Source organism: Lepidochelys kempii, chromosome 14, assembly GCF_965140265.1.
Source record: "Lepidochelys kempii isolate rLepKem1 chromosome 14, rLepKem1.hap2, whole genome shotgun sequence".
Taxonomy (NCBI): domain Eukaryota; kingdom Metazoa; phylum Chordata; order Testudines; family Cheloniidae; genus Lepidochelys; species Lepidochelys kempii.
In genome coordinates this window covers 30569385-30597265 of record NC_133269.1, presented here as the reverse complement: position 1 = coordinate 30597265, position 27881 = coordinate 30569385, and the positions used below count along the sequence as shown (strand labels likewise).

The following is a 27881-nucleotide window of genomic DNA, read 5'->3' as shown; positions in this document are numbered from 1 at the left end:
GAGACCCGGGGGAAGGGCCGGGGCCGGGGCCGGGGAGGAAAGTGACTCTGGACCAACGGCCCCTCCTCGCCCCAGCTCTGCTCCCGGGGGGAGGGGCGGGGGTCTGCGAGTCCCGGAGCTGCTGCCCTCCCTGACCCCCCCCGGCTCTGCCCCCCCGCCCCGCGAGCCTGCAGGAGCCGAGCCAGCGCCGGGAGGGCGAACGGCCTGGGCCGGGCCAGGGCCCGAGTCTCCCGGCCCGAGGGGAGAGGAGGCAGGAGGGAGACAGGGGGAGAGACTGGAAGGGCCAGCAGGAGCAATGCGGGCGAGGGAGGTAAGAGGCACCAACCCTGCCAACCTAACGAGGTCTATTCAGGGCTTCAGGGTCCTGGCTGGAAAGGACCTAAAGGAGGAGAAAGTCCTTAACATAGTAACAGCTTTTCTTCCAGCAGAGCAGCTGGGGGTAGACTCCAAGCCCACTACAGACTCCCTGCTCCTTCCAAGCCAGCCAGGTCCCTCTGAATCACTGGGAGGTGTGTGCAGAGAGGGGAGGGAGTGATTCATTCTTTGATTTCTCTCCTCCCCACCCTTTTTATTTAACCAAACTCCTTTTTCCTCAGGAAGGGCAAAGCAGAGGCAGCCCCCCATGGGCTAAGAAGCTGCCAGGGAGCTGCACGTCACTGCAAACATTTTGATATTGCTCCCAAAAAATGTCCTAGCAGGCCTGACATTAATCCAGCACTGAGGTTTACTCATGTTTTCTAAATTTTATTTCTAATTTATCATAAATTGTCCCTTTGCAGACAAAGGGCTGACACATCTATCAGTGTAAATAACAATGAAAAAGGCCAGAAAACAGTATTGCCAGCCCCAGCAGTTGAAAAATCATGACTCAGTCCCCCAAAATCAGGAGATTGGCTTACAAATCATGAGGTTTTTTGAAATACTGAAATTCTGCTTCTTTTCTCTTTGCCCTCTGGGTTCTGTACCTTTAGGGTGCAGCCACTTCGTGCTTTTAAGCTTTTCTCTGCAGCCACAATGGCTAGAAACTTGTTTTTTACCAAAATAAAACAAATAAGATTTTGGTCTTATCACTTGGGTCCAGGAGGTGGAGTGGGGCTTTAAGAAAAATGTGAGCTATCCCATGAGTCACAGTAACAGTGTGAGAATTGGCAACTCTGACATAGGCCCTTCTCCTGGGAATACTAAATCCTCACTGGGCTCAAAGTTAAGCATGTATATGAGCCATTGCGGACTCCAGGCCTGGTGTATGAAATGTCTTAGGGTAAACTCTCCCTTGAGCAAATGTTAACTCAGCCCTAGACCGAGCATATGACAGTCAAAGTCACACCTGAGCCACGTTGCCTTGATGTGAGCTGGTGGCTCGAGGGGGACATGGAACAGGCGGCTGTGTATGTCCCTGCAGAACACTGGATGCTTTGAGATGTCTAACGCTCCTACAGGGGGTGTAACACGTTCCCTAGATATCTGGCTCCCCAAATAGCCTCCACAAACATGTTCTGATCCATTTGGATCTCACCCATCTTCAGTGCAGGAAGGGGCTGGCTTGAAGTCATAAAATGTTCTTGGTAACAAATATTCCATGGTTCTGTAATTCACCCTGATCTCGTCTGGTTTCTTTCCCCCTTGGCAGGATTTCTGATTCTCAAAACCCAGTGTGGTTTCCAGATGGAGCAAGGGGAAGAGCTGTGGGTCCCAAATCTCCAGGGTGCTGAGGAAAGGGAGAGTCCAAGAGGCTCCTGGGCAGGTGAGGAATTGGCTAAACAAACTCTGAAATCTCTGGAGCAGTTTCCTGGGGCCTGTCAGCCTGGAATCAAGTCCATTTCCAAACAATGCATTACATATAGTCCCAGGTGCTGGCTCTGCCTAGAGGCCTGCAGCCAACTTTTGTGGTTGTACAACCTTTTTTCCCCCATTTTTAAAACAGAAGGCTTTTCCCTCCCCCATTACTGTTTGGCAGCTGTCTACAAACTACAAGGGAGAAGCTAACACTACAGGAAAGAGCGAAACTTCTATGCCAAGTGCTGGCACTAGCACAAAGCAGACGGGGGTGAAACAGAAAATGCTCTAAACCCTTCATTGACACTGATGGTAGATGTCACCTGCAGCAGTAGCAGGCGAGAGCTTTTCAGTCAGCACTGTGATTTTAAGTTGACACTGTCCATTTAACTATCTGATCTCTGAGGCCACTAATCTGCCGTCCCTTCTTGCTGCAAGTTTGCTTTTTCCAAATACTGTGCAAGTAAATGTAGCTTGAGCATCAGTTTGTTCATTTGTCTTTATTACAGTTAAAACATCTGATTGTATTAGACTGGAAACCCAGATCCCTCCTTACCGCCGTTAGTTACACTCACTCATTGTCTTGTGTCTATGTGGGGCTGTTACCTCCAAAATTAGAGGCACCCCACAATGACCTTCCTACCCCAATAACGCTATTAATTTATCTATTTTGGTAATTAAAAGGGGATGGCCTGCCCTAGAGCATTTGCCAGGGTGTTTCTCTCCAAACTTTAGAGGACTCCCCAGAACAGATTCGCTCTGTTGATCCTTAGAAGGAAACAGACAGGCTTCCTCTCAAAGGATTGACACTCAGGCAGTATTCTTTGAGGACAAAAATATTCTTTATTTAGCACAATGTTCCTTAATACAAATTTGTTAAAAGAATAAAGAATCCGTATATTTTCTTATCAAGGCATAAAGTCTATTAGCACAGATACACAAAGTATTCAAAATTGCAATACCATACAACTGAAAATAGCTTCAGGTGGTTACATTCTGTGTGAGATGGCCAGACACACATAGAATGCTGAAAACAAACTCTTACACATCTAAATCATAGCATACACAAACATCCAGCTTTATTATCCCATGCATACACATTCATGCAGTTTAATAATAAGAGGATTATCCTGCTTACTTTCTCCGCTGTTGTCTTTTCCCTCTGAGAGCTCCTTCTGCTGTTACTGTTTTTGGTGTTGCCACTGCTTGTCTCTTCTTAAGTGATTTTAACTCTTTTCTTCTTCTTCTCCTTCCGCTCACCTCACACTGACTAAAATCGGCCAGTTTTTTGCCTTATATACAGATTCTAGCCTTCTCTGATTGGTCATGGGTGCTAACCTATCTGTCAATCAAAGCCAGACCTGATTGAAAACTTGTGTCTTATTTGACTGATCTGCTTGAAGACTTACCTCTTGACTTACTTTCAGGTTTTGGAGTGACCTTTATTTCTGCTCAGCCTGCCTGCTTGCTATTGGCCAAATCTCTCCCAGACATCCATTTTGGATTTCTCTGACTGTGACTGCTTGTGACCACCACCTTGTTATTGCTAGCCATAACCACCTAAAACTATCTTTGTTAACTATTAAACCTCTGTAATTATAAACAAATATCCATATCTAAGTATACTCTAACACTGTCATTCACTGTCACCACTCTGTTTTTTATTATTTTAAACAAATTTAATTTCTATCTCTCGCCGCTTCAGCTAGTGGTGGCAGTGCAGCAGTCTTAGTGCTGCATTCCTTACACAGAACAGAGTGGCTGAAAACTCTCTTGTATCAGCGTGCTGGGCCTGGATCAGCCACCCCACTGGTGTTGCTGGTGCAGAGGACTCAGTGGCAGCTGATTTCAGAGCTGTGTCGATCACCCCTGCTGAAAGCAAGTCTGAAATTCCCCAGAACAGACAGGCTTTCAACTGGGCTCTGAGTTGCTCCTCGGGGCAGGGATCCTGTCTCTGTCTGTGTTTGTGGAGTACTTAGCACAATGGGGCCCTGATCCTGCTTGGGGTCTTTGAGCGCAACCTGACTATGAATAACTCTATTGTCCACATCCCTTCCCCTCCCAGAGCCTGCAGCCTTGTCTGCATTAGAGACTGAACTGGTTTGTAATTAGGCTGGTTGTATTGAAATGACCCAGGGTGAGTCAGTTTGGGAACCCTTGCACTTCCTCAATTCAGCTGCCATGTCCCTGAGGTTCCTGGCCTGCAGCCTCCTCCCTTCTGGCCATGACAAACACCATCCTAGGCCTGTTACAGACATTCAGAAAGCTGCTACAAAAATCATCTTCCTGGCTTGTGCTGTCACCATAGTAACTCCCCACCCCCATCCTCCCGGGTCCTCCCTTCAATGCATCAAATATAAACGACTTGTGTCACTTTTAAGGCCTTTTACAACCTCGCCCTCTCCTACCCACCATCTCCGATGTGTTATCAAGAATCATAGAGTCATAGACTATTAAGGTTCGAAGAGACCTCAGGAGGTCATCTAGTCCAACCCCCTGATCAAAGCAGGACCAACACCAGCTAAATCATCCCAGCCAAGACTTTGTCAAGCCTTAAAAACCTCTAAGGATGGAGATTCCACCACCTCCCTAGGTAACGCATTCCAGTGCTTCACCACCCTCCTAGTGACATAGTGTTTCCTAATATCCAACCTAGACCTCCCCCACTGCAACTTGAGACCATTGCTTCCTGTTCTGTCATCTGCCACCACTGAGAACAGCCTAGCTCCATCCTCACTGGAACCCCCCTTCAGGTAGTTGAAGGCTGCTATCAAATCCCCCCTCATTCTTCTCTTCTGCAGACTAAATAACCCCAGCTCCCCTCAGCCTCTCCTTGTAAGTCATGTGCTCCAGCCCCCTCATCATTTTTGTTGCCCTCCACTGGACTCTCTCTCCAATTTGTCCAGATCCCTTCTGTAGTGGGGGGACCAAAACTGGATGCAATACTTCAGGAATGGCCTCACCAGTGCCAAATAGAGGGGAATAATCACTTCCCTCAATCTGCTGGCAATGCTCCTACTAATACAGCCCAATATGCTATTGGCCTTCTTGGCAACGAGGGCACTCTGCTGACTCATATCCAGCCTCTCATCCACTGTAACCCCTAGGTCCTTTTCTGCAGAACTGTTGCTTAGCCAGTTGGTCCCCAGCCTGTAGCGGTGCATGGGATTCTTCCTTCCTAAATGCAGGACTCTGCACTTGTCGTCCTTGAACCTCATCAGATTTGTTTTGGCCCAATCCTCCAATTTGTGTAGGTCACTCTGGACCCTATCCCTACCCTCCAGCATATCTACCTCTCCCCCGATCTTAGTGTCATCTGCAAACTTGCTGAGGGTGCAATTAATCCCATCATCCAGCTCATTGAGAGGCAGAACCCCACCTCTGCTCTGCCAGCGATACCAGCCATGCTACCCATCAGTCTGTACTGCCCTCAAGTTTCCTGCCCCCACTCACCCCCACTGTCCTCAGTGCATGAGAGGAGCTCACTGTAAACTACACTAAGCCACTCCATTGTCCCCCTTCAGATTCCTCCTTAAAACTGACCTCTGCCATGATAAGCACTTCAGGGCAAGGGACTCTGTGTGTGTGTGTGTGTGTGTACATGGTGCCTAGCTGTGTGTGTGTGTGTGTGTACATGGTGCCTAGCTGTGTGTGTGTGTGTGTGTACATGGTGCCTAGCTGTGTGTGTGTGTACACGGTGCCTAGCTCTGTGTGTGTGTGTGTGTGTGTGTGTACACGGTGCCTAGCTCTGTGTGGGGGGGGGTGTATACAGTGCCTATCTGCGTGTGTGTGGGGAGGTGTATACGGTGCCTAGCTGTGAGTGTGTGTGTGTGTGTATGTACACGGTGCCCACCTCTGTGTGTGTGTGTATGTACACGGTGCCTAGCTGTGTGCGAGTCTGGGGGTGTGTACACGGTGCCTAGCTGCGTGCGTGTGTGTGTGTGTTTACACGGTGCCTAGCTGCGTGCGTGTGTGTGTGTGTTTACACGGTGCCTAAGCTCTGTATAGATGTGTGTGCCTAGCACAGTAGGGCCCCATACGCATAATTAATACTGTTAAAGGGTAATTTTCTCCAGCATGCACAGAGCCTGGGGATTTTAGTGCTTCTTCTCATTATTGTTACCAGTTACGGTTTTTATTGTGGCTGCTGAAGCTGACTCACTAGGTTCATTCATTCCCCAAAATGCAGTTTCTTGAAATCTCACTCCCCTGTCCTGCTGCATCCTCTGACAAACCCTCCCATTATCACTGTGCTGAGCCCCTAGGGTGACCAGATAAAATGGACAAAATATCGGGACACAGGGGGGAAGCAAAAAAAAAAAAAAAAAGCTGCCGGAGTGGCCAAAGCCGCAATATCGGGACAAATGGCATCCCGACCGTGCATCAGTCAGGACACAGGACAAAGAACTAAAAATTGGGACAGTCCTGATTTTATCGGGGTGTCTGGTCACCCTATGAGCTCCTCACTTGTGCTCATGGGCCCCAAGATTCCCTCTGCTCCTCTCACTTTCACTGGGCTCAGCTCTGGCAGTGAGAAGCAGATCCAGGCAACTCCATAGCGGGTTAGGCCTCCTCTTTTTGAGATCCAGACGTACTGTCTGTGTATTTGAGGAGCCCCTTTGATGATGTGTGTCTGGATGTGTGTTCTGAGCAGAGATGTGGGAGTCCAGTTCCCCATTAGCAGAGTGGCTGGACTTTGAGGCCCTGGAGAGCTGGCCCAGGGATTTCACTGCTTTGAAATGGGCTGAGGTTAAAACCTGGGAACATTCTCTGTGATAAATATCCCACAAAGAAGTAATTCACCCTGATCTCAGAAAAGCAATGTGGTCTCCCATCTGGAATGAGGAGAAGAGTTATGGTGTCTGATCTCCAGGGCAAGGGAGGCCTGAACAGGTGAGGAATCAGTTAAACCAGCTTGGGGGGAAAACAGGAAGTGAAGAAAAATCAGGTTCCCTCGAAGAGCTCATGAACTCCTGGGTTGTCAGGATTGTCCCCAGCTGCTGTAACTTCATGGCAGATGTCACTCACGGCTTCCAACCCCTTGACTCACACCTGGCAACACCTGAGTTTCCCCAGAGTGTTTGGATGGGATGTGGAGGTTCAATTTGCCCCCTCCTCTCAGGAGTGGGTGAGAGGGGAATTCAGCTCCTGGTGTTCTGATCTCCCCAGCAGTTACTTTGTTTTGTTTCCCCTGGCACAGGGAGTGACTCCTGTCAGTATTCTGTCTCTGTCCCAGCAGGTGATGGGATGGTGAGTGAGAGCGAGGAGGAGAACCCTGAGCAGGAAGGTCCTGAGCAAGTGGAACTGTATGAGGTGGGACCAGGGAGATCAGATGGGGATGTTTCCCCCGAGCAGGGCAAAGCCTGCGGGAATCAGGGCAGGTCAGAGAAGGAGCAGGAAAGCCACCCAGAAGAGAGACAGGAGAATCCCGGTCACACTCGGGGATATTTTGGGAGACACAATGACTCTACGATCCACAGGGGACCCTGCCCCGGGGAGAAACCCAACACGTGTGAGGACTGTGGGAAAAGCTTCAGCCTGAGGTCAAATCTGATCACCCATCAAAGACTGCACCTGGGGGAGAGACCCTACCAGTGCCCGGAGTGCGGGCGCTGCTTCAGCCAGAGCTCGCATCTCATCACGCACCAGCGTCTGCACACGGGAGAGCGACCCTACCGGTGCCGGGACTGCGGAAAGAGCTTCAATGTGAACTCAGACCTGATTAAACACCAGCGAACGCACACAGGCGAGAGGCCCTATCCCTGCACCGAGTGTGGGCGGCGATTCAGCAGCAGCTCAAACCTCACGAGGCACCAGCGGCTGCACACGGGCGAGAGACCCTATCGGTGCGAGGCCTGTGGGGAAAGCTTCCGGGACTGCTCATCCCTCACAATTCACCAGAGAGCACACACGGGAGAGAGGCCCTATGTCTGCCCCGACTGCGGGAAAGGCTTCACTGACAGCTCCCTCCTCATCAAGCACCAGAGGACGCACCAGACAGAGAAGTGCTTTAACTGCCCTGACTGCGGGAAAAGCTTCTCCACCAGCACGTACCTGGCCAGGCACCAGAGAACCCACCTGGCCGAGAAGCCCTATCGGTGCGACGAGTGCGGCAGGGGATACAGCCAGTTCGCTCACCTCACCACCCACCAGAGAGTGCACACGGGAGAGAGGCCCTACATCTGCCCCGACTGCGGGAAAAGCTTCACCACCAGCTCTGCCCTGACCAAGCACAAGAGGATCCACACGGGAGAGAGGCCCTATGTCTGCCCTGACTGTGGGAAAAGCTTCACTCAGAGCTCAAACGTTATCACCCACTGGAGACTCCAGCATGGGAAATCCCTGTGAGACCCCTGGCATGGCCACCGTGGGAACAGCAGCTCTGCCCCTCCCCACCCCCAGCCTCAGAAATTCCTGTGAGAGCCCAGCATGGCCACGGGAACAGCAACTCTGCCCATCCCCCACCCGTAGCCTGGGAAATCCCTGTGAGACCCCCAGCACTGACTCCACAGGAACAGCAACTCTGCCCACCCCCCACCCGTAGCCTGGGAAATCCCTGTGAGACCCCTGGCACTGACTCCACAGGAACAGCAACTCTGCCCATCCCCCACCCGTAGCCTGGGAAATCCCTGTGAGACCCCCAGCACTGACTCCACAGGAACAGCAGCTCTGCCCATCCCCCACCCGTAGCCTGGGAAATCCCTGTGAGACCCCCAGCACTGACTCCACAGGAACAGCAGCTCTGCCCCTCCCCAAACCCCAGCATGGCTGCCACAGGAACACAGCTCTGGCCCTCCCCTACCATGACCACCATGGGAACAGCTGCTGTGCCCCTCCCCCCACCATGACCACCACAGGAATAGCAGCTCTCCCCTCCCCACCCCCCACCCCCGGGAAATCCCTGTGAGAGACACACACCTCTCCCCCGGCACAGCTGCCATGGGAACAGCAGCTCTGCCCATCTCTACCCCCCAGCCTGGGAAATCCCTGTGAGACCCCCGGCACAGCCGCCATGGGAACAGCAGCTCTGCCTGCTGATTCCCACCCATGGCACCAGTCTTTTGCCTGCCCTTTCATGGCATAGCAAGCGGCGGTGGCCGATGACCCCTTGGCTTTGTGGGTTTGGCGCTCCTCAGTGCTGTTGAGTCCCTCTGCCCCCTGCTGATCTGGTGCAAGGGAGAGAGAAGAAACCTACTACTGGTGCCAGCTCCCTAGAATGAAGTCTCCCCATTCCCATCTCCACTGCGCCTACCTCAGTACTTTAGGGCTGGGGTCATACAAACCCTCTCCCCTCCGGCACGGTTCTTGGGTTGTTGGTTTCCTGCTGGGTCTGGTCAGTGCCTGTCACATGTTCATAAAAGTTTCATTCCTTAAACTCACGTGTTTTCTTGAAGAGCAGCCATAGTGCTGGTGTCAGCAGAACCAGCAGACTAGCTGGGGCCTGTGGAGGATATGGACAGCAGGTGGGGATCAGTGGGGGAAGGAAGCAGGGCGCCATTAGAGCTGAGGTTCTGGTCAATAATGATCAGAGCTCAGAGAATAATGCCAACCAATTTCCACACAGATTATTTGAATTTGTGCCTGGGTTTTCTTTGGCCCTGTTCATGCCCCTTTGTGATCATTTGCTCTCAAGCAATTGGGCTTTACTATCACAGGTGTCTGTGGAAATGAATTTCCAAGTTGCCCATGTGAGTAATCAGATTTTAAATTCAAAGTAATCGAGCCAAGAATAAACAATACCATGTGACTTACATGGCCTAGTACAACTAAGGAACACACTTGACAGTTCAGCAATGGAGTATTTGCAATTAAACCAGAGAGTGAAGCAATTTGAAAAGATACTCTTTCAACAACCAGTACATCTGAGGGAATCATGATCTACATTGCAGATCTACATTGCAGGCAAATATGCTCAATTCCTAGAAGAAATTCATCATTATGAGCTAATTGCTCATCTCTTCAGTATGAGCTAATTGTTCATCTCTAGCAATGAGATGCAGAGATAATGAATCCTAAACAATTTTTCCTGTAGTACACAAAATGCCTGATCTCGGCTCATTTCACTTTGAAGCAAGGAAGCAATGGGGTTTCAGTGCTATTGAACAATTCTCATTGATCACAAGGATTTGAGTTTACTGGGTGATTGGGCAGCACAGAGGCAGGTGAAGTTCAGAACAGAGAGGAATAAAGTGAAGCATGCTGGAAAGAACACTTTGTGTTAGGTAGACACGCTGAAACGAACTGTAACCACAAAGGAAGAAGGCCGGGGGGTCATTCTGGTCAGGTTAGTGTAAACATCCTCTCAAGGCACAGAGATGGCTTAACACAACCCAGAGGCTGGGCTGCGTTAAAAAGTGTAAATGGGGTCTGAATGAGCTCTCCCGTAACCTCTAGAGCTGAGCTGGGGGCGGGGGGGGGGCAGGGAGGACTTCAGGAGCAGACTGTGTTTGCACTGATGCCTACTCTGTCTAGGTGGGCAGGAGATAGAGCTGCTTTGCCAAAGTGATCAGTTCTGGATGGTTTTGAGTTACAAATCACTCTAGTATTTGAAAGCAGGGGCAATGAAATGTTGTTATCCTGATTGGACAAGTAAAGGGCAGCAGAACTGTGCTTTGCCTGACCTGATTGAAGGGCTCACCCTATATTGAACCTCACTTGCTAAGCAGGGGCTAGAGATGTCAAATCCCTATAAAGGGAAAGGGAGGGGCAGGGTTTGTATGTGATGTGGACTCTGTTTAAAGAGTTCTAGGCACCATTTGATCTTTCCTCCTCCAGGATTTAAAAACAGAGCTGATTAGACTCAATTGAGAGTCATTATTTCTGCTCAGCAGTTACCACAGCTGAATCCCTGATAGCCAGTCTATGGGCTATGCCTTGGACCTGGTGCTGGGATAGTAGTGAAATGAAGGACAATGCAGAAGCTGTACTGGCAGTGAGGTTCCCTCCTACCCACTGAAATCACCAAAGACCTGGCTTAAGCGGTGGAACCTCAGAACATGGTGTCACAGAAGTGGTGGTGAACATCCAACAGCGGCAGCAAGTAGGCAGAGGCAAGCAGCCAATTGCAGAGGTGCATAGCAACTGCAGAGACATAGCTCAATGCTCCCCCCTAGCTCCCTTTTTGAATGTACCTCTGAATTCTGGGTCTTCGCATACCGAGAACAGCAACTGTGAGTGAGGTGCAGCGGTGGGGGAGGGGAGTGAGATGTGTTAAAGGGACATTCATTCATTGGACTTTCCCACTGCAATGTGGGAAATTGAGGAAAAGGACACTGCGGTCACATGCTTGGAAAGTGGTTGTGGTGTTTTCCCAACTTACCACTTGGTTCCTTTTCCCTTCTAATAAAAGTTCTCTTTTGTTATACATAGACTCAGTGCTTGCGAGTGGGGCAGTACTACCTCTTAGAGGCACCCAGAGGTAGTGGTCAGTTTTCCCAGATTCCTGGGTGGAAGCTATAGCCAGTTCTGTTTTGTATTGTTAAGAGGGACCCCGAGATATTGAACCCAGCCCTTGTTGCTGTTGTCACCGCCTGGCAGCAAGGTTCCATTAGCCCAGATAATGTGACTGCAGATGATGGTTCTGTCAGTCGGTAGTGCTGTATGATGCACTCACATCTCCAATTCATGGTCCATTTTCATAAATTTCAGTCATAGCATTTTAAAAATCTTGAATTTCACAGTTTCAGATATTTAAATCTTAAATTTCATGGTGGTGTAATAAAACATAATATGTATTTTAAAATGGCAAAATATAAACATGTAAAGCCCTTAAGCCTCTGTTTCTCAAACTGGGGGTCCTGACACAAAAGGGGGTTGCAAAGCTATCGTAGGGGGTTCACAGTATTGCCACCCTTCCTTCTGCGTTGCCTTCAGAGCTGGGTGGCTTGAGAGCAGCGGCTGCTGGCCAGGTGCCCAGCTCTGAAGACAACACCGATGCCAGCTGCAGCACAGAAGTAAGGGTGGCAATAATGTGACTCCCCCCTACAATAACCTTGCAACCCCCTTTTAGATCGGGACACCCAAGTTGAGAAATGCTGTATTTTTGTATACTTTTACCCTGTAGTATAGAGTAAAAGTATACAAAAGACCAGATTTCATGGGGGAGATAAGATTTCACGGTCTGTGACATGTTTTTTCGTGCCGTGAATTTGGTAGGACTCTACACATGAAGTATACAGTGGTTCCTGGGGCCGTCCATTTCTCAATGGTGAGTCCTGTATCCTTATCACTGCATTTCATTCCCTGTTCAGAGAAACGGGACTGTGGATCCTCAGTATTACAGAGCTCGCCTCCCTCCCTGTGTGTCTGTTGGCAGCTGAGATCATCTGAACTGCCCTCACACATCTAAATGAAAGAACCCCTGGCTCCCACTGGCAGAGCCCCTCAGCCCTTCTCTGTAACCAGGCAGATTGCCAAGGTACCCGCATTCACCTCCCCCACCCCTGCCACTCTCACCACAAGCCATGAAGAAAAGACAGGGCACCCAGAGAAGGTGGCAGTAAAAGTGAAGAGATGGGACTGGCCAGTCATACTGTGTTGGTGGGAAGGAGCCAGGGGGTGGCAGAAATCTCCCTTCAGCCAAAGGAGTCAGTACCCATGCTCAGGTGATATACCCCCTCACTCCCTTCCTGCTCCCAGGTTCCCTACCAGCCCCCAGTCCCCTCTCACTCTCGTCTCCCACCCTCACCTTCCAGTAATGCCACCTGCTCGAGAACTACAGCCACCAACAGGATCAACTCGTTCTGGATTGTTGGGCCGGTCCTCCCATGTGTCTCTGAGCCTCAGATGTCTCCGATCCACAGACAGGATGAGCCATGCCTGGATCCAGAGTCACATGCACTGGGAAAGAGAGTTGCAGGGTCAGTGTGAGAGGAGAGATCAGTCAATGAACTGGAAGGGAATAAACCTGTCTTCCCCATTAATCACTCTTTAATCCCTATGTCAGGCTGTCTGGCGCAGCTCATGGCTGTGAGTAAGTGCCTGCCTCAGGGCAGACTGTCAAAAACAGGGCAGACACCCTTAACTGGTGGTTTGTTCTGTGATTAGATTTCTCCAAGCCAGTAACAAATGTGAACTCCTGGATCACTATCAGTATCGCCTTGGAGTCACAGACAGTCCCCTTAGCCCTGGTCTACACTAGGACTTTAGGTCAAATTTAGCAGCGTTAAATCGATGTAAACCTGCACCCATCCACATGATGAAGCCCTTTATTTCGACTTAAAATCGATTTCCGTACTCCACCCCTGACAAGTGGATTAGTGCTTAAATCGGCCTTGCCGAATTTGGGGTACTGTGGACACAATTCGACAGTATTGGCCTCCGGGAGCTATCCCAGAGTGCTCCATTGTGACCGCTCTGGACAGCACACTCAACTCAGATGCACTGGCCCGGTAGACAGGAAAAGAACTGCGAACTTTTGAATCTCATTTCCTGTTTGGGCAGCATGGGAAGCTGCAGGTGACCATACAGAGCTCATCAGCAGAGGTGACCATGATGGAGTCCCAGAATCGCAAAAGAGCTCCAGCATGGACTGAACGGGAGGTACGGGATCTGATCGCTGTATGGGGAGAGGAATCCATGCTATCAGAACTCCGTTCCAGTTTTCGAAATGCCAAAATCTTTGTCAAAATCTCCCAGGGCATGAAGGACAGAGGCCATAACAGGGATCCGAAGCAGTGCCACGTGAAACTTAAGGAGCTGAGGCAAGCCTACCAGAAAACCAGAGGGGCGAACGGCCACTCTGGGTCAGAGCCCCAAACATGCCGCTTCTATAATGAGCTGCATGCCATTTTAGGGGGTTCAGCCACCACTACCCCAGCCGTGTTGTTTGACTCCTTCAATGGAGATGGAGGCAACACAGAAGCAGGTTTTGGGGACGAAGAAGATGATGATGATGAGGTTGTAGATAGCTCACAGCAAGCAAGCGGAGAAACCGGTTTTCCCAACAGCCAGGAACTGTTTCTCACCCTGGACCTGGAGCCAGTACCCCCTGAACCCACCCAAGGCTGCCTCCTGGACCCGGCAGGTGGAGAAGGGACCTCCGGTGAGTGTACCTTTTAAAATACTATACATGGTTTAAAAGCAAGCATGTGAAAGAATTAATTTGCCCTGGCATTCGCGGCTCTCCTGGATGTACTCCCAAAGCCTTTGCAAAAGGTTTCTGAGGAGGGCAGCCTTATTGCGTCCTCCATGGTAGGACACTTTACCACTCCAGGCCAGTAACACGTACTCGGGAATCATTGTACAACAAAGCATTGCAGTGTATGTTTGCTGGCGTTCAAACAACATCCGTTCTTTATCTCTCTGTGTTATCCTCAGGAGAGTGAGATATCATTCATGGTCTCCTGGTTGAAATAGGGTGCTTTTCTTTAGGGGACATTCAGAGGAGCCCGTTCCTGCTGAGCTGTTTGCCTGTGGCTGAACAGAAATGTTCCCCGCTGTTAGCCTTGGGGAGGGGGGAGGGTTGAGGGGGTAGCCACGTGGTGGGGGGAGGCAAAATGCGACCTTGTAACGAAAGCACATGTGCTATGTATGTAATGTTAACAGCAAGGTTTACCCTGAAAGACTGTAGCCACTGTTTTATAAAATGTGTCTTTTTAAATACTGCTGTCCCTTTTTTTTTTCTCCACCAGCTGCATGTGTTTCAATGATCACAGGATCTTCTCCTTCCCAGAGGCTAGTGAAGATTAGAAAGGAAAAAAAACGCACTCGTGATGAAATGTTCTCTGAGCTCATGCAGTCCTCCCACACTGACAGAGCACAGACAAATGCGTGGAGGCAAATAATGTCAAAGTGCAGGAAAGCACAAAATGACCGGGAGGAGAGGTGGCGGGCTGAAGACAGGGCTGAAGCTCAAATATGGCGGCAGCGTGATGAGAGGAGGCAGGATTCAATGCTGAGGCTGCTGGAGGACCAAACCAGTATGCTCCAGTGTATGGCTGAGCTGCAGCAAAGGCAGCTGGAGCACAGACTGCCACTACAGCCCCTGTGTAACCAACCACCCTCCTCCCCAAGTTCCATAGCCTCCACACCCAGACGCCCAAGAACACGGTGGGGGGGCCACCGGCCAACCAGCAACTCCGCCACAGAGGATTGCCCAAAAAAAAGAAGGCTGGCATTCAATAAATTTTATTTTGCTGGGTGCAAACTAATTAAGGTGGTGGGATATAATTGGTTAGATAATGCATCCGATGAAATGAGCTGTAGCTCATGAAGGCTTATGCTCAAATAAATTGGTTAGTCTCTAAGGTGCCACAAGTACTCCTTTTCTTTTTGCGGATACAGACTAACACAGCTGCTACTCTGAAACATGTTACAATATGTTAGGATTGGTTAGTTAAATTTCAGTAACATGACAGGTTAAGGTATAGCTAAGCAGAACTCAAGTTTTACTATATAGTCTGCAGTCAATCAGGAAGTAAGCGGGGGGAATGGGAACAGGGAATGGGGGTGGGGGAATTGGAATTATGTTTTGCTAAGGAGGGAATGGAACAGGGAATGAGAACAGGGACACAGGCAAGACTCTGTGGTGTCAGAGCTGGGAAGGGAGACACTAAGGAAGGAAATTGGAATCATTGCTTGCTGGAAGTTCACCCCAATAAACATTGAATTGTTTGCACCTTTGGACCTCAGGTATTGTTGCTCTCTGTTCATGCGAGAAGGACCAGGGAAGTGAGTGGGTGAAAGAATAAGCCCTCTAATACTGCCTGAGTCAGCAATGTCAGCAGATTCAGGGGGCTGAGCCTGTCTGGTTTGTTAACCTCATGGAGATGCAGCTGGTGGGTCTCAGGAGGTTTTAGCCTCTCTAACACAATGTCTACACATGCACTGTGTGAACTTCAGCAGGTCGACCATGGCTTGATGCCATTTGGCAGGGGGGCGGGTTTGACTGCATTGCTATATTGGGGCACTTATGTCAGCCCGATACAAATTTGAGTGTAGACACATGTACACAAAGGTGGATGCAGGGCAACTTATGGTGACCTAACTTTGTCATGTAGATGAGGCCTCAGAATATGGAACCAAATTTAGCCCAATGCCTCCTCGGGCAGTGCCCTGGTGGGAGGGGGAATCTCCTGGAGTGCCCACAGTGCTGTGCAGGGTTGTGGGTACAGAGGGAACCAGAACAGTGACAATGGTGGTGGTGGAGAAGGGTAAAATTGCAGATTCCCCACCCCAGGGGTTAGGAGAGAGCCCCTGCAAGCAGCCAGCATGTGCATTGCAGATTTAACTTTAACCCTGAGATGCTCACACACGCTTGGAGGTGTCTGGCTTCCCCATAAAGACTTAAAAGCCAAACAACTAAGCCCCCCGCCCCCAGATTCACAGTTGGGGAGGCAATGCCTGAAATGGCACCCTCCTGGGCTTGGCCTGAATCTCCATGAACCAGGCCAGCTCCCCATTGTAGACCTCCACCCTCTGGGGCCAGACCAGTTATCTTCCCAGGGCCATGCAATATGATGCTGCGCTAGGACTCTGCAACAGACCCTTCAGCCCGCTGTGAACCAGGCTGCTGGCTGCTAGCATTGGCTGTGTGTCTCCCTCGCTGCAGTGGAGACTGACCCCAGCCCTGCCCCAAGATTGCTAAATGACTACCATCACTACCCGGAGATCTGGCAAGTTCTTGGGGCTCCCTGCATCCCTGACGCACATCTGGCTTTGCAGGGGAGCCCGATTGGAGAGCTGGTGTGTGCCACTGAGGGCATCAGGCCATGCTGGAAGCAAGGCGGCGACCCTGAGACAGGAACAGGAGAGTTCATTCATTCATTGTTCAAAACCAAAAGGCTAATTTCTTTTTCGAAAACTGCCATAGAAAAACTTTTTAAAACTGTTGGAAATACCTAACAGGGGATTTTTAAAAAGCCTTTGAAGGACTAAGTGTTTTTGTTTTAAAAAATTCTACCAGCTCCAAGCATCAGCCATGTTATATTCCTGCTGTCACCATTCGAGGAAATGTTTGTCCTGGCTTTAGAGAGACACGGGGAGGGGAGAGGGGTAATATACCCCCAATTGGGGATATTGCAGATTATGTACTCCTTATGCCATCTGATCCTAAACTTCGTACCCCTTGATAATCTGTACGTTATTCCCTGATAACCAGAAACTTTTATGCTTAAACTCTGTACCATTTTCTTTTTATTTTAATGTAACCCTTCTGCCAGGCCTAGTTGATAGCAGCAAGGGCCGGGTACAGTACACAGGGGTTCCCTCTCATCAAAGCAAATGCAAAACTGGCTCGAGCCCCCATCCAGTGACCTGGGAAAAATCTTATACACCCCCTGGGCGCCTCAAAGAGGCAATACTTCCCCTCTCGCAAGCACAGAGTCTCAGTGTAGCAGAAAATCTTTAATAACATGAGGTAAACGACATCAACATTAAATTGGGGAAACACCACAACTAGTGTTCATTAACCAAACCATGAGCAAAGACCCACCCCAGCAAATTGGGCCACATCCTTTCCCTTGGGTTCTTGAGTCCCAGAACCCAAACGTCTCTTGAGTCCAGCAATCCGCAAATCACCCAAAATTCAAAAAGTCCAGCCCCAGAGTTCAAAAGTTCATCTGCAGAGTGTTACTCCCCAGTCTGGCTAAAATGTGCCTGTGGGGGGGTGGGAAGAGGTAAGGGGTGCCTTACATATCCTGAAGCTGACTGCCCCACAGGGCTCTGCTCTACTCCGCTGTCTCACGACTGGCTCCGCTCTGCACAGCTCACCATCTCACAAACACTCCGCCAGCCTATCCACAAACAGCACCACTGCACTCCAGTTCTTCCAGCTCCCCACTATTTGACACAGTGATTCCAGCACTTAGTGATTTCAGCTCATAGTAGTGGGAGCCTTAGTGCTGGTGTACCATAAGGCCAAAGTGAATTCAACACAGTATCTGTAGCAAGACTCTTAATAGACCCCAAATTAGCTCTGACATTCTACAGTGGAGAGAGACAGAGGTGCAATTGGTGTTTCAGGCCCACACCACCAGGTACAAATACCTGTCTCAAGCCTCTCCCAATTCACAGAGTTTTGGAACCCATGTCCCTTGCCTAGCGAGTGCTACTTAGTTGATGGTGAGTCCCTCCATCATAACAAAAGGCCAAGTACAGTTCCAACCACAGTTCCCATAATGGTAATATGGTAATATCAGGGTAATAACAATTTATTCTTCCCGCCCCAATAACAGAGACACTGGGGATCCCACAACAGCCAAAGTGACCATTTGGGCAGTTATGGCCTCATTCTAGGCAGGGTGGGTGTGCCCATGCAAATGAGATCAGCCCCTAAAGTTCTTTTCCACAACTTGCCACACCTCACCACCAGATGTCAGGGTGGAATTCATCCTGACTCTGCTTACATTAATATCATCTTAATAAAATTCTTAAATCTGTTATTGGCCCAACTTCTGTTGGGGAGAGAGACAAGCTTTTGAGCATACACAGAGCTTTTCATCAGGACCTGACGAAGAGCTCTGTGCAGCCTGGAGGCTTGTCTCTCACACCAACAGAAGTTGGGCCAATAACAGATACTACCTCACCCTCCTTGCCTCTAATATCCTGGGTCTCACACGGCTACAACTACACTGCATATGTCTGCTGGCTGTATTCACATGGACAGAAGGGTTATCTCCACGGTCACCACAGGGGCAGGGTCTGTCTCTGCTGTATGCAGGATGGAGAGAACTTTTCCACACCTTAGGTAAGCTTTGTCCAGCAGCAGCCAGCCCACTAGCTGTCAAAGCCGAGCCTCAATGTCATCCAGATTAGGTCCCCCAGAAACCTGACTGTCCTCCAGTTCCGCTCATCATACTGCACCCTCCAGCAGAGTACTGTCAAATAGGGAATAGCTGTTGGTGGATTCACCAACTCTCTCCCAGAATGGAGCCCCTTTTCCCAGTCAGCAGGGGCTGACTGCCACACACCCACTCATGGCCTCAGGGAAGCTCTGCAAGCAGCCCCCTGCCTCAGTTTCCCCCTTCAAGGAGCTTCTTCAATGATTCACACAGGCTGTTGTCCTTTAACAGCCAGTGTCAAATTCTGGTTTTATTAAAATAACAAACTGGCAAGATAACATTCTCAAGCTCCTCCCAAGCCCATCCATTTATCCTTCTATCAGGTCATGCTCAGGCCTTTTCTACCTGAAGTCCCAGGTCTCCCTGCTGGAGCAGATTCACCCCCAACTGCCTCTTTGTTACACTCTGTTCTCCCTGAGACTGTGCTCTCCCTGCAGCTTCCTGCTGCTCTTGATGGAGGAATAAGTTGATTCCTGCTCAGCTGTGCCTCCTTAGTAACCAGGGTCGGCTGGGCCCAGGCAAACCTTTAAAGGGGCAAGTCAGTCTGCTATACACTGTTGGTGGGAGGGAACCACCATCCCTGTCATGCAGGCCAGCAGAGTGTGTGTTGTTTCGACATGGCTGGTGGCCCCATCCTGGCATATCTCAATCTGCTTCCTGCATCACTTCTCTATGGTCAACCCAGCTCTCCTCCATTCCTCCATCACAGCTAAACCTCTCATCCAGGCCTTCATCTCACATCTTAATCACTGAGCATCCTCCTCCCTTGCTGGGACCGATCCCATCTTCTTACCCCACCTACATCTGTCCAGAACGCTGCTGCTGCAAAGATCATTTTCCTGTGACCCCATCACCCCTCTCTCCAAGCTCCTGGCTCCCCTTCTCCACTGCATCACACACAATCCACTCATTGCAAGGCTCTTCCGTGGCTGATGTATCACCCTCCCACACTATTGCAATGTCAAGCCCAGCATCTGATCTGCCAGTAACACCAGCCTTCCTCACCCACGTATTCTATTGTCCGACCCCACTGGCACCTCCCTGCTTCCTGCCATGTCACCCCAGTATGGGGAGCAGCTCCCCTAACATCTGCTAAAAGTCACCTCAGCAGGGGTGCTGACAATGGCTAGTAGTTGCTGTTTATCACACTGATCAGAATGGGCTTATTGTTCCCTTGTGCTCCTCCATTGTCTGTCTGTATTATCCTGTTGTGTCTAGTCTTATAGTTAGATTGGGTAAGTTCTTTGGGGCAGACACAATCTTTTTTTGTGTGTGGCTCTGAGCACACCGGGGCCTCCAGGTGCTCTCACACCAATAATATCAATAAAAATAATGAGACTTCTGGAGACTGTGGGTGGGACTGAGATTCTGAGGGACTTGGGATTGTCTCAGAGGGTCCCCAAAATAAATGCAGCATCGCCAACTCTCATGGTTTTGCCATGAGTCTCGTGATAATTATTGTTTTCCTTAAAGCCCAGTTCCTGGAGTGAGGTGATAATTTCAGCATTCATTCTTAAAGAAAAAGTAAGTTTCTAGCCCTCCTGGCTGTGGAGGAAGCTTCAAAATGTCACCCCAGCACACCCTAAAGGCTCAGAAAACAGAAGGCAAATAAAAAGAAGCCCAAAGCTGTTATTGTTAGCAAATCTCATGGTTTTTGGTGTTCCTGACTCATGATTTTTGAACATCTGGAGCTGGCAATAGGGTAAATAGCTCCAGCATGGCTAGTGGGCACCTGGCCAAGGGGCTGCCCAGAGCCCTGGCTGACAGCAGGGGCAGGTTTCTCTGTGGTCTCGGTCTGGAGGTTTCTCTCTGCTCAGGAAGGAGGGAAGGATCCGGGCCGATACCCCAGCCCCCTTTCTGTCCCAAGAGGAGCACGGGCCGAGGGTTGGGGAGGAGAGTCCATCAGCCGTGACCACCAGAGGGCCCTGGCCACGGACACAGGCGGGCGGCCAGTCTCTCCATGACCTGCTGATCTGCCTCTTTTTTTTCCGGATATTGAGGGCTGAGCTTCCTGGGTCAGAGACGTTGCAGAATCGGTAACAAACAGCTGCTGCTCCTAAGTGGGGTGTGTGCGGTGAGAGTCCTTCCCTAAGGTCTCTCTGGGCCTAGCCGGGGGGACTTAGCCCCGGGCTCTGCCGCCACCAGCCCCTGAGCCGGAGCCTGCAGGTGAGGGGAGAGACCCGGGGGAAGGGCTGGGGCCGGGGGGGAAAGTGACTCTGCACCAACGGCCCCTCCTCGCCCCAGTTCTGCTCCCGGGGGGGCGGGGGTCTGCGAGTCCCGGAGCTGCTGCTGCTCCCTCTCCCCCGGCTCTGCTCCCCTGAGCGCCTGCAGGAGCCGAGCCAGCGCCGGGAGAGCGACCGCCCCGGCACTGGGTCAGGGACGGAGTCTCCCGGGAAGAGTTTTCAGAACTCAGCGCGTTGGGTTCACAGTGGGAGTCCAGCGGTTTGGAGAATCTGGCTCCAATTGTGGGTGGTCAGCTCTTGGAAATATGGCCCCCCCAGTCTCCCTGCTGGAGGGGTGGTTGGGGAGACAGAAACTAAAGCTGGGGACAGGTTTGCCAAATGTCCAGACAACTTGGGAACATAAGTGCTAAATCCTACATTAGGAAATGACACAGACACTTACTCACTCTCTCGCTGTTATTTTCTGGAAGCTGTTAGCATAGACAAAGCTCCAGAAACTCTGAGCATTAGTTAACTCTGGTGTAACCGGGGTGGACTGGAGAAGAAAGGGATGAAATTTTGAAAGGGAGTGAGACTGAAAATCAGCTGTAATTTCGAAGGGATGAGATCTGCTAGGCCCTGACCCCTTACCCCTAAGTTTTTGGCTTCTTTGACCTTAGACTGGCACTATTTTGTGTTCCAGTTTTCAGGCATTATAGAAAATCTCTTTGTAGTCCTGTCCCCAGTTACCCTAGGTCAGTGTTTAAAAGAAAGCCCAGGGAGAATACACGTCATTTATTTTGTATTGGGGTAGCACCTAGAGCCAGGCCAGGGACCAACAGTTTTGAGCAAACTTGCAGTAAATGACAGACCCTGTCCCAGCTACATTCAGACCCCTTCATTCCATGCAGGTACAGTACTTTGTGGGCTTTTTAATTTAACCAATACGGATATAACAAGAGCCAGTGCCTGGAATCTGAACCTGAAATGAGGTGCATGTATTTAATAGTGAGGGAAATTAACCCTTGAAACTAGGGATGTGGTGGCTTCTCCATCACATGGCGTCTTTCCTTCAGGACTGTGGGGGGATCTATCGAAAAACTAGAGCTTAGCCAGAAGATACCAGCCTGATGCAGGAATCAGTGGATAGTATTTTCATTGTGCAGGGCACACCAGATGGTTATGACGTTTCCTTCTGGCCTTAAAAATCTATGAATTTATTAATCTAATTTGATGATTCAAATGCATTTCTGTGCAGGTGACATCTTTCCAGTTAGATCTTTTTATGGCATATTCAGCAGGTACTTACGGAAACAGAATAAATTACTCAGAATATGCCAGGTATCCAAGGGCGATTATTTTCAACAACTTAAGTGGTCAGAGAGTTCATTATAAAGTTGACGAATACTTCAAGTCACTCTTAGTACTTAGTGCAGGGCCTAAATCACTGGTGCTCGGTGCTCTTTGAGGCATGACTAATTATTTTAAAGAGATACTGGCTCATCAGATCTGAGCACATGAGAGGAGACAAAAATAGCCTGTGGAGTGGGTCTTAGGAGATCTGGGTTCTCTCCTGGCCAAGCGTGTCTGTGGGCACGCCACAGTATTTTCAGCTCCCATTTAGTCACGTACATGAAGTGACCAGTTTATTAAAACTGCTAGTCTCCAGCGCTCCAGTTCACAGCCCCATACTCCAGACTTCAGGGCCAGAAGACCTAGCCAGAGTATGAGGCACTCAGATGCAACAGTGATGGGACCACATCAGCCCCAAGCTGGATAGCTTTGTCCAGAGCGTGACTCAGGTTATGATGCTAACTTATTAGGTTGTTATTTCTTCTTTGTCTTTGCACTTTTGTTCCCTACTGGAATTGTGTCTGATAGCACCAACACCCCAGGTGTGACTCTTGCTATGGTCTTGGTAAACATTTGTCCATGTTTTGGGATGAAACATTCCTCCATCTGCACAGTGATGAGAGAGGAATGGGTTACATTTCAAGGAACTTTTTTGGAGTGACTCCTCAGAAATATGTAATGAACCTTCACCCATTGCCCTTCCCATGAACAGGGTTTCAGTTTCCTAAATCTCCGAGGATCCCTTGGATGGAGCAAGAGGAAGAGCCATACATCCTGGATCTCCATGTCTCCTCAGAAGAGGAGATCCCAAGTGATGCTAGCACAGGTGAGAGATTTCCACCACAGCCCTGTGAACTCCCCAGGTTCTATCTCATCTCATCCAGGTCAGGGCTGTCCCCAGCAGGGGTTGGATCCTCATGGCAGACATCGCTTCTCTTAGCTACATAGATTCCAAGGCGAGAAGGGACCACTGTGATCATCTAGTCTGACCTCTTGTATAACACAGGCTAGAGAACTGCCCCCAAATAGTTCCTAGAGCAGGTCTATTAGAAAAACATCCAATCCTGATTTAAACATTGTCAGTGCTAGAGAATCCACCACAGCCCTTGGTAAGTTGTTCCAATGGTTAATTACTGTCACCAGTAAAAATGTGTGCCTTATTTCCTGTCTTAATTTGTCTAGCTTCAACATCCAGACACTGGATCGTGTTAGACCTTTCTCTGCTAGACTGAAGAGCTCATTATTAAACATTTGCTCCTCATGTAGGTAATTATAGACTTCGATCAAGTCACCCCTTCACCTTCCCTTTGTTAGACTCAAGGAGCTCAGTCTATTTAGCTTGTCATTATAAGTCAGGTTTTCTAATTCTTTATCCCCCATTCTTGTGACTGTTCTCTTACCCCTCTCCTATTTATCTACATCCTTCTTGAATTGAGGGCACCAGAACAGGTCATTCATAAAAATGTTAAATAGTGCAGGCCCAAGAACTGATCCCTGTGGGACCACACTGGAAACACAGCTGCTTGATGAGGATTCCCTGTTTACAATTACATTTTGAGACCTATCAGTTAGCTAGATTTTTTTAATCAATTTAGTGTGTGTGCCATGTTAATTTTATACCATTCTAGTTTTTTAATCCAAAATGTTGAGTGGTATCAAGTCAAACACCTTACAGAAGTCTAAGTATATTACATCAACACTACTACCATTATCTTTCTTCCCGTCTTCTGGAACTTCCCCAGTGCTCCAAGACTTACTGAAAATCAGCATTCCCATCCACCCAGCTCCCTCCCCTCTGAGTGTTCGGGTGGGATGTGAAGCCAATTGACTCCCTCTTTCCTCACCTTGAGGGAAGGGCGTGGGGGATTTAGTTCCTGGTTTTTCAGTCTCCCCATCAGTTATTTTGATTTGTTTTCCCTACTCCCCTGTTCGTCTTTCTGAGGTTCCTTCCCTCTGGCACAGGGACTGACTCCAGTCTGGATTCTCTCTCTCTGTCCCAGCAGGCAACGGGATGGTGAGTGAGAACGAGGAGGAGAACCTTCAGCAGGAAAGTCCCAAGCCAGTGGAACATCACAGGTTGGTAGCAGGAGGATGTGAAGGGAATGTTTCCCAGAGCCCTGATGAGGGAGAGGCCTGTGAGAGTAAGGACAGGTCAGAAGAGCAGCAAGTGGAGAGACTGGCTGTGCCCAATCCCTGGGAGGGGAGCTACCAGGAGCTTGGAGATGCCCAGCAGGCCCTGAAGGTGGGTGGGAAGCAGAACAGCTGTGCTGAATGCGGGAAACACTTCTCCCGGCGCTCGCACCTCGTCATCCATCAGCGCATCCACACAGGTGAGAAGCCCTACCAGTGCTCTGAGTGCGGGCGCCGCTTCAGCCAGAGCTCCACACTGATCAGCCACCAGCGCACCCACACAGGTGAGAAGCCCTACACCTGCCCCGACTGCGGGAGGAGCTTCAGCCAGAGCTCCACGCTGCTGACCCACCATCGGCTGCACACTGGGGAGACGCCCTACAAGTGCCTGGACTGCGGAAGGAGCTTCAGCCAGAACTCCACCTTCATCATCCACCAGCGCACCCACACCGGCGAGAAGCCCTACACCTGCCCTGACTGTGGCAAGAGCTTCAGCGTCAGCTCCTACCTCATCACCCACAACCGCATCCACCGTGGCGAGCGCCCCTACAAGTGCCCAGCCTGTGGGAAGGGCTTCATCGACAGCTCCACCTTCGTGCGGCACCAGCGTACCCACACGGCTGAGAAGCCCTACCGCTGTGCTGACTGCGGCAAGAGCTTCAGCCTCAGCTCATACCTGGTGAAACACCGCACCCTACACACAGGTGAGCGGCCCTACAAGTGCACAGAGTGTGGGAAGCGCTTCGGCGAGAGCTCGGACCTGCTGCGGCACCACCGCACCCACACGGGCGACAGGCCCTTCCAGTGTGCCCAGTGTGGGAAGAGCTTCGGGGAGAGCTCCACGCTCACCCGTCACCGGAGGACCCACCAGGGCAAGGATGCACCCATCTACTAGCCACAGTGCTTGGCACAGCCCCAGGGCCATAGCTGCCCCCCTCAGTTTATTGACTGCAGAGGAGGCAGAAAAGAAACCCCCATGAGATCTCATTGCCCGGAGTCACCAGCTCTATTGATATTTGGTGTTTCTCTTATAAAGCCCCAACTCACAGAGTCCTGTGTTTGTTGCACAAGAATCTCTACTTTCACTTAAAGTTGGGGGGAGGGGGAAAAAAGAAAAAAGTGAGTTTCTAATCCTTATGGTTGTGGAGAAAACCCCAAAAATATTACTCTCAAGGGCTCAGAAACCAGAAGTCAAAGAAAAAAAAAGAACCACAAATGTATTGTTTCAAATCTCCTAAGTTTTTGAGGGGGCAAGGGGCCTGACTTGTAATTTTTGAACACTTTGGGTTGATGATGCTGCGTTGCAGGGCCAGAGCTGTTTTCTATGCCTTAACTAACTTTCTTGACTAGAACAAACAAAAGTTCTGACCATTATGTTTTCAATTAGTGGACCATATTCACAAGAGTAACTACTGTAACAAAGTTTTAAATGGGAATTTCTTGGGGTTTTTTATTATTATTTTAAGAAAAATAGTATGTAAAGACATACTTCCCCAAGTTACTTGAATCCTACAGGTTCAACTAGAAGAGTTTACAAACCCCATAGACTGTGCTTGTAACTCTAAAGATTCTGCATCGCTAGGAGTGGGGTTTGTGTCATATTGGCATTGGCTTGAAGGGGTTAATAGAACCCTGGTATTACTGTTACAGCATTAAATGGTTAATTGTGGTTTGCTTAAATTGACTGGAGACACCCATTGTAACGACCATCACAAAATGCATTTAATCCTTTTATTAAAGCACACACGAACTATTAGCCATTGGATGAACAATGTAATGAGGCCTGTGGTGGATCAGCTGGAGTCTTTATATCGAGATCAGGTGTCTCTTCCTAAAAGATATCTGGCTCAATCAGAAGGTATTGGTTGGATGCAGGAATTGTTGGGTTAGACTCTGCAGTTTGTGTTATGCCAGAAGTCAGACTTGATGATCAGAATGGCCCCTTATGGCCTTAAACTCTGATCTGTAAAAAGGAAGAGCTGGATGAGATTTTCAAAGCCACACAGAGTATTTGGATGCCCCAGTCCCATTTAATTTAATAGGAGTTGGGCCTCCAGAACCTTTAGGCAGTTTTGAAAATCTTGACCTTAAAGCATTTGACATGTAAAAGGTGAAGTAAAACCTCATATGGGCAGTTTCCCTCATTCCCAATCCCTTAGACTGAGTGGACTCTTCTATAGAACAAACTTTTAGTACTAGTATTATGGCCCAAAGTCAGTTGTAGCCTCTGAGTAGCTGTTGACACAAACTGATACTGTTTCCTCTTATGACAAAACAAATGCACACACAGTTGGGAGAGAGAAAAATAGCAGATGATAGCAAAATGCAGCTTCTTTCTCTCTGCTTGTAATTGAGTGGCTGTAGAATCGCGGGCATGGCGGCGCAGCACACAACTTCCTGGAAAGCTGACTGTATTTTCAAAATAAAAAAGTCTGGGCAGTGGTGGCAACATGTTTGAGGCTTGTAAAATACTCGTTCAAAAGTGCACTATTTTTGCCCCTCAATGTGGCACTGGTGTTGCAACTGCTGCCTTCTGGTTGAACAGTGGTTTGAGCATATTTCCCAGAGGAATACTGCAGCATCTGTGTGAGTTTAATATGAAGTCCTGAACTAGCATCATGAACATTCACACTGACCAGAAGAGCATATCTGATATCATCTTATTAGCTTTTCTCTTCATTTCAACACTGTTCATCACCTAGAGCATTTGGTCCACTGGCTGTTTGCCTCAGTAAACACAGAGCGATCTCTGCTTCATGCAGTGATACAGCTTCAACACGTGTGAAAACCTAGAACTGCCCCAATACATCCAACATTCTCCACCATTAGCCACTGCGACCTGGCAGACTTCCCATAATTGGGTAAAAGCATCATGGCTGTTTCTTCTCTCACTCACTGGAACAGCTCCACTGACTCCCGCCAGGTTACTCCCGATTTATGCTGGCATGAGTGAGAGGGAAATTGCCCTGGTGACTCCAGTGGGGTTATACCTGATTTACATCACAGTGAGTGAGATGGGAACCAGCCCTGGTGACTCCAGTGAGGTTACACCCAATTTATACCCTGGTCAGTGACAGGAACCAGCCCCATTGACTCCCAGTGGGTTCACACCTGATTTATACCAGGGTGAGTGGGAGGGGAGTTGGTCCCATTGTGTAGAGCTTGCCTTCCTGGTCTGGCAGTGCTGGGAGGGTGGAGTTGTCCTGGCTACTATGTGAGACGGACTCTCGTTAGGCAGACGGTCAGAGGAGGAAGTTAGGGAAGAGGCAAGAAATCACAGGGAGGAAACTGGCGCAGTATGGAGGCAGTGACAGAGAGCGGGAACCTCCAGCTGCAGGATGCTCGGGAGTTAGCTGAAGCCAGCAGAGGTGGGGACATTGTCTGGTTCTCACTCAAGGATGAGAACAATAGGACAATGTAACAGAGGCTTCAGGAGGTCGTGGAAGCACTTTAGTGCAGGTTTTCAAAGGAGGCTGGGTAGCCACCTGCTCTGGATGGTTAAGGCTTGGTTTACAGAGTCAGGTCAACCTAATTATGTCTGTGTCTCCACTAGAATGTGGCTTCTGCCAAAGTCAGTGGCCTGCTCCACCAACATGACAACTCCATCTCCACAAGAGGTATAGCACTTATGTTGGTGTACTTAGGGTGATGCAGTGTCCGTGTAACACTGCGTTACTTA

The 27881-nt window shown here is 49.5% G+C and overlaps 2 protein-coding genes across 2 annotated transcripts; both read left to right on the top strand.

The window, feature by feature from the left end:
• LOC140898114 (uncharacterized) lies at positions 1–27746 on the top strand. The gene is made up of 7 exons (XM_073311564.1): positions 1–310; positions 1631–1744; positions 6977–8120; positions 20375–20441; positions 21534–21630; positions 22785–22898; positions 24073–27746. The coding sequence occupies exons 2-7, from the start codon at positions 1666–1668 to the stop codon at positions 25095–25097; spliced, it is 2526 nt and encodes an 841-aa protein (XP_073167665.1). The 5' UTR covers positions 1–310; positions 1631–1665; the 3' UTR covers positions 25098–27746.
• Positions 11782–15023, top strand: LOC140898233 (uncharacterized). Its single transcript, XM_073311782.1, has 4 exons — positions 11782–11983; positions 12471–12635; positions 13219–13819; positions 14409–15023. Exons 2-4 carry the CDS (start codon positions 12591–12593, stop codon positions 14987–14989), a joined length of 1227 nt encoding a protein of 408 aa, XP_073167883.1. The 5' UTR covers positions 11782–11983; positions 12471–12590; the 3' UTR covers positions 14990–15023.
• Positions 27747–27881: the final 135 nt, after the last annotated feature.